Source organism: Lactuca virosa, chromosome 6, assembly GCF_052849685.1.
Source record: "Lactuca virosa cultivar CGN04683 chromosome 6, Lactuca_virosa_CGN04683_v6, whole genome shotgun sequence".
Lineage (NCBI taxonomy): Eukaryota > Viridiplantae > Streptophyta > Magnoliopsida > Asterales > Asteraceae > Lactuca > Lactuca virosa.
In genome coordinates, this window is record NC_136431.1 from 275,043,900 (window position 1) to 275,050,249 (window position 6,350).

General features: G+C 27.9%; 1 protein-coding gene across 1 annotated transcript; it reads right to left on the reverse strand.

Annotated features, from left to right (window-relative positions):
* Positions 1–903: 903 nt before the first annotated feature.
* On the reverse strand, positions 904–2,712 carry LOC145119459 (transcription factor MYB78-like). Its single transcript, XM_079055124.1, has 3 exons — positions 2,420–2,712; positions 1,698–1,827; positions 904–1,623 (listed from the first exon to the last, which is right to left on the reverse strand). Exons 1-3 carry the CDS (start codon positions 2,598–2,600, stop codon positions 999–1,001), a joined length of 936 nt encoding a protein of 311 aa, XP_078911250.1. The 5' UTR covers positions 2,601–2,712; the 3' UTR covers positions 904–998.
* Positions 2,713–6,350: the final 3,638 nt, after the last annotated feature.

Here is a 6,350-nt window from a genome sequence, read left to right on the forward strand (position 1 = left end):
TCTAGAAGGACGTGGGTTTGTTTCATTTATTAAATACTTGGATATGTTATTTTCGGTTGGTGGCCTACAAAACTAGGTTTCAAAAATTCTATGACTTGATGTAATGTATCATTATCTAACTTACTAAACTATATACTTTATTATATAATAAAGTTAGTGGAACCAATTATTCACATCTCAAAGTGCAGAATACCATTAGTGAAACACAGTACTTCCATTCTTCCAACTATTCAAAAACATATCAAATAATAGAGAATATTACATTTATAAGTAGGTAAAAAGATTGTATTTTAATCTATTTATCTTAATCTAACGCTATTACGGGTCGATGGAAATATCGGTCATATATATTGAGAGTTCAAATACAAATCAGATGTAATTATATTCAGTTTAAATATCCATACGGTTAATTTAAGAATGTTAATCCGTTCAACCGATACAATCCAATGATTCATTATATATTGGATTTTGTCAACTGATGAAATCCAATTCATTATAAATAAATGAACCGAACCTATCCAATTGGATGTTGGATTGGATCGGTTTTATCCGATGAATATTTTTGATTGGTTAATTGGATTTGAATGATAATAATAATGGATATTTATTGGATTACAATTGGATCGATTAATTTATATACACCCCTACGTTAATTTAAAATACATATCATACACATTATCATACACATTATTAAAATGTACTAATCAAAATAAATTCGAGATATTTCTTTTGGTAGTTCGATAATAATATCGTAAATAATGGTACGATCTAAAATTACCATAACACTCTTTCCTTAAATCTTTATGAACATTTTTTCTTTCTAATGGATTGAATACTTGAAATGACTTAAATCAACCTAAAAATAGATAAATCGAAGTAGTACTTCTTTTGCATTTTGTTTGGAATTAAAAATTAAAAATAACTATTCTTATGTTGAAATCAACAAATATTCCGTAATCTATTTGGCTAAACTATTATCAGAATTTTTGGTTATTTCATCACATACGGTCGAAATGTTGTTGAAAAAATAAAAAGTCGTCGACGTTCCACAAATTATCCGAAAAGTCAATAACGCCGGAGCATTGGTTGTTTTGTTCCACTATTGCTTCAAAATCCATTGTTTGATTGAAGTAACCCGAGGGGCTAATAAGAGAACCATCGAATCCGTCACCAATCTTGTTGATGTTTTGAAAGGAATCTTGATTTTGTCTCTGATTCATCGGATAATAACAATCAGTCAAACCTGATACCGGTGAAACCGCGGTGGTTCTTGAATTCTCCTCCGTCGTGTCCGTAGGATTAATTTGGGTATTCCCATAAGTACCAGAGAAAGTTTTGGGCGTTACCAAATTCCTTGTACCACTATTATCCATGTCCACGTCATCGTAGTTGGTGGTGGTGGTGGTGGAGGTTGTTAGGGAGGAAGAATCTCCGGTGTTAGTGGAAGCTGCCTGAATCCGCTCAACCAATCGTGGCATCCAAAGATAACGCATGGTGTCCTTGAATTGTTTGCTATTAACATCGCATTTCAACTGTTTAGCATGTTTTTGAACTCTTGTTCGCCAATAATTCTTTATCTCGTTGTCAGTTCTTCCCGGCAAGTGTTGTGCTATTTTTGACCACCTGTACATTGAATACAGCTAACTGAGCATCCATTGAAATTGTTTAAGAAAATATAACATGTATTATAAACATACCGATTGCCCCAACGTGAATGAAGTTCAAGAATCAAAAGCTGTTCTTCAAGAGTAATATTTCCACGACGAACATCTGGGCGGAGATAATTAAGCCACCGCAATCTACAACTCTTTCCAGTTCTCTTCAGTCCTATAGCCATTTATTAGATAAAGTTACATTAATTAAAAGAAAAATTATTTCTTTTCAACAAGATATACTTAAAGGAAAAAGAAAGGAAGGTTTAATTAATTGCTAAATTAAGCTTATGGATGTCCATTTAGCCAGAAATGAACTTTTATTTTTATTATTTCCCGTTTCGTTCTAGATACTTGAAGGATATTAAATTTTATTTTCTTTTTTGGAGGATGATTTCCTATAAAACAATAAAAACACTGAAAAAAAAAGTTAATTAAGTTTGTTTTGCTAAATTAGGAAAAGTAAACCAATTGAATATTTCGTTACATATTTTACTTAAATAACATAATTTATAAAGCATTTTTACAAAAAGAAATCCCCAGAATCAAAGCTGCTCCTATCTCTTCCGGTGGTTTTCAAATATATCGGTTCTTTAGCTTCAAAATCTCCATTGTGACGTTATTGTTCAACATGTATGTGTTATTGGTAAATTAAAACGCTAGTAAAATGATGTAGCCAGGATATCGTTACTTAATGTGTGGATCAAACTACACACATGCAACTGTATCATGTGGCAAAGCTACAAGTACTATATATGTATACGTACCAGCACAACGGGCAAGAGAGTTCCATCGGCCTTCGCCGTGATGAGCGATGTAATTGATGAGAGCGAAATCTTCTTCAACAGTCCATGGACCTCTTCGAAGATCATTTATCATTATCATGTTCATTTGATCATCTTCTTCTCCACCACTCATATCAATACAACTGTTACTCTTAACCTCCATGCACTTTCTTGATATTTTTCTGGATCGATCGGTTGCCAGCTTTGTGTATCGGTGTTTCCTGTCCTTCTGATTGAGAGATAAAAGTAGAGAAGAGAGGGAGATAATAAGGAGAGTAGTAGTCTGGGAAGGGTTTGTTTTTACATTAGGGGTTTATATAGAGAAAATGTCGTATGGATGTGTGTGTGTGAACGAAGAGAGAGAGAGCCGCAATAATAAACTCGGAAACCTAAAGAGAATTAAATAATACTTGTTGGCTTTATAGTGCAATAGTTGGCCTTGGAAGTTTGACACTTTGACTTTCTGGCATTGTGGTGCAAAACTGTAAGAAGGTTGGAAAGAGATTTAGTACACGTCCACGACTATTTAAATGTTTTTTTTTCTCTCCGTCAACACTATTTGAATTTTTATTTGGTCGGGTACTCGGGTTGATAGGTGTACAAAAATATTAAAAATCAAATAGGTATTCCAACAACATAATATGGCATACAAAACAAATTGAAAATTTACAGAGGGAAAAAAGTTCAAAACATTCAACATTCAACATTAAGGAAATTGGATAAAAAAAATTAAAAAAAAAACAATTTTTATATAATTTAGACGCATTATATAAGTGTAACTCAAAACCGGATATTTGAAAATACTAATATATATATATATATATATATATATATATATATATATATATATATATATATATATATATATATATACTATGTGTAAGAACCATGTATTACATTGGTTTATTTAAAATATGAAATTCTAAATATTTTGAATTTATAAGAAAAATTAAAAAAATATTGAATTATTAAAATTAAAGTGTTTTTTCTATTTTAAATTTAAATAAATAATTTAGATAAATAAACAAGGAAAACAAATGTGATCTTAATTTAGAAATTTAGAAATTTAAAATTTTGAAGGAAAGTCAATTAATGAAATTGATATGCATTTATTATTATATTTATTGATTTAATACATTTAATTAATTATTATATGAATTTTAATAAAAATGAAAACAACCACAAAATGTCAAGTGGAAAAATATTTAATTGAAAATAACCACAAAATGACATGTGGCGAAATCAAAGAGAGCATGTCATGTGACAAAAAGTTCTTTATTTATTAGGGAGAATATATATATATATATATATATATATATATATATATATATATATATATATATATATATATATATAGGGCTATGTTATAATGTGCATGGACAATTATTGTGCGGACGTGTGGACAGTGCTATTCTATGAAAATTACTAAGAAAATAAGTTGTTTAGTAATGTGAATATATGCAACCTTATACAATTATTGTCATTTTCATACATTCTCACTAATTATTATTCATTTTTGTTCTCACGCATCGTTTTCCACTCATTTTCATTCATACAGAATACGAATCAATAAACATTTTAATAAACATTCTGATAAATGAGAATAATAAAAGAAAAGTTTATAATAACCTTATAGCGATTTAATTAATGAGAATGCATGATAATTACAATAGTTATGTACGATTGAACGTATTCACATTATCAAACAACATATTTTCTTTGTCATTCTCAAATAATAGCAATGTCCACACTTCCGCACAGTAGATGTCAATCCATATTTGAGTCTCTCTCTCTCTCTCTCTCTCTCTCTCTATATATATATATATATATATATATATATATATATTTTCTTATCATATTTGACATTATACAACATAAATCAAGATTGTTTTATTTATCGTTTGACTAATTAATCAATTAAGTGAAATACTAACTTAGTGTAACCAAAAACTAAATGAACATGCGATGACATAATCTCGCACTGAAAAATTAAATGAAAAGGCATAAGTACGTTATTAAACTACATATAGTAGATCAAAATCATCATATCATCATATCATACTATATTATAAAAGAATCATTTTTTCTTTCACCACATTTATTTGAAACTCCCATGCATTTTTCCTTTCATCACATTCATTTGAAACTCCCATGACTTTTCAATTTCTTTCTAATAATAATTAAAAGTTGGTTAATAAGGTTAAATAAATATCAAATCTAAAGTGTAATCATATATACACTAAATTTCAATACTAAAATAATATATTTACTTCTACTTATAAAGTTATGTTTTTTAACTTTTAACATATTATACTTAATTTATTAGTTTTAATATATTATTGGATGTAAACCATTAACATTTTAAAGATACAATTTTGGAACAATTTGTATAGAATATTTAAATTATTAATTTGAATATAACATTATAGTGTCAACTTAAATATAAATTTTAGTTTAACTTAAACAACTCAGAGAATGTTTTGTAAATAGTTAAAAGTGATTAATTATGGTGTCTTTCTAATAATGATTATAAGTTGGTTAATAAAGTTAAATAAATATCCAATCTAAAGTGTAATCATAAATATACTAAATTTCAATTTTAAAAATAATATATTACTTCTACTTATAAATTTATGTCTTTTAACTTTTAGCATATTATACTTAATTTATTAGATTTAATATTTTGTTGTATGTAAACCAATATCAGTTTTAATAAGGTTAAATAAATATCCACATAAAAAACCAAAGAATATTTTGTAAATAGTTAAAAGTGATAAATTGTAGTGATAAATGCAAAAACTAAATTGTAATCTCAATTTAACTAAAATATTTCCTAAAGATATTTTTATAATCAATAAAAGTTTTCAAATAAGTAGCTTAAAATAACTTACAATAACAATAGTAAAAAATAACTCAATATAAATGATGAGATTGTTACCTTTTAAATCAAAAAACAATGTTTGATGTTTTAAATAATTATAATGATAGAAATTAAAATATTAAGCAAATAAATTTTTAAAAACTAATGAACAATAACAACAACTATAAATAACATTAAACCATATATTATATTTAATTTTATTCACGTGTAACTCGCGGATAGAAGTCATTCAAACGATTGAGATTATGCAGTTATAATAGATGTGTGTGTGTGTGTATATATATATATATATATATATATATATATATATATTCATATAATTCAAAATAATCAATATATTATATCAATTTAGTATACGAATTATTATATCAAATTTAACAACAACGTTATTGCTATATTTAAAAAAAACATATATTTGTAAAGACTTCAACTATATAGGTGTTTCTGCGCAACGCGGGGGCATTCGCCTAGTGTATTTTATAGAACTAATCAATTAGATCCATGTAGGCAGCTTGTGTCATGAATGAGCTTACTGTGCATAATTAGGGGCGGAACATGCTCTTTGAGAATGGGAGAACATGCCCCAATGAACCTCTAAAAATCTAATTTTTTTAATTTATTAAAGATGCCAATTTTTAGACTTAAATGAACCTCTAAAAAAATAATTTTATAATTTATTAAACAAGTCAATTTTTAGATTGATAAATAAAATCCCCCAATGGCAACCAAACTAAAAAGGATGCTTAAAGCCTTAAGCAGAATTATCTCTCACTTTCCTCCCCCTGTAATAAGTGTTCTCCAACCTTCATTTTCCAACTCCAGAGTGATGTGGGAATCCTTTTCCAACTTCCCCGCTAAATTGCTAGTCCCACATTGCCAATTGTATACAAGAAATCTAGGGGGTGTTTGATATAGTTTCTAACCGGGTCCAATAGGGGACCCGGTCCAAAAAAGACCAATCAACGTGTTTGGTATCGAATTTATAATCAAGGAATCGGTCCAAGGATAGGATTTGGTCCAAGAATTTGATCT

Excerpts from the sequence above, each read along its gene's own strand:
- LOC145119459 (XM_079055124.1), bottom strand. The coding sequence starts at position 2,600 with ATGGAGGTTAAGAGTAACAGTTGTATTGATATGAGTGGTGGAGAAGAA. Across the intron at positions 1,828-2,419 it reads CTCTCTTGCCCGTTGTGCTG|GACTGAAGAGAACTGGAAAG; the intron begins GTACGTATACAT and ends AAATGGCTATAG. Across the intron at positions 1,624-1,697 it reads CATTCACGTTGGGGCAATCG|GTGGTCAAAAATAGCACAAC; the intron begins GTATGTTTATAA and ends TTCAATGTACAG.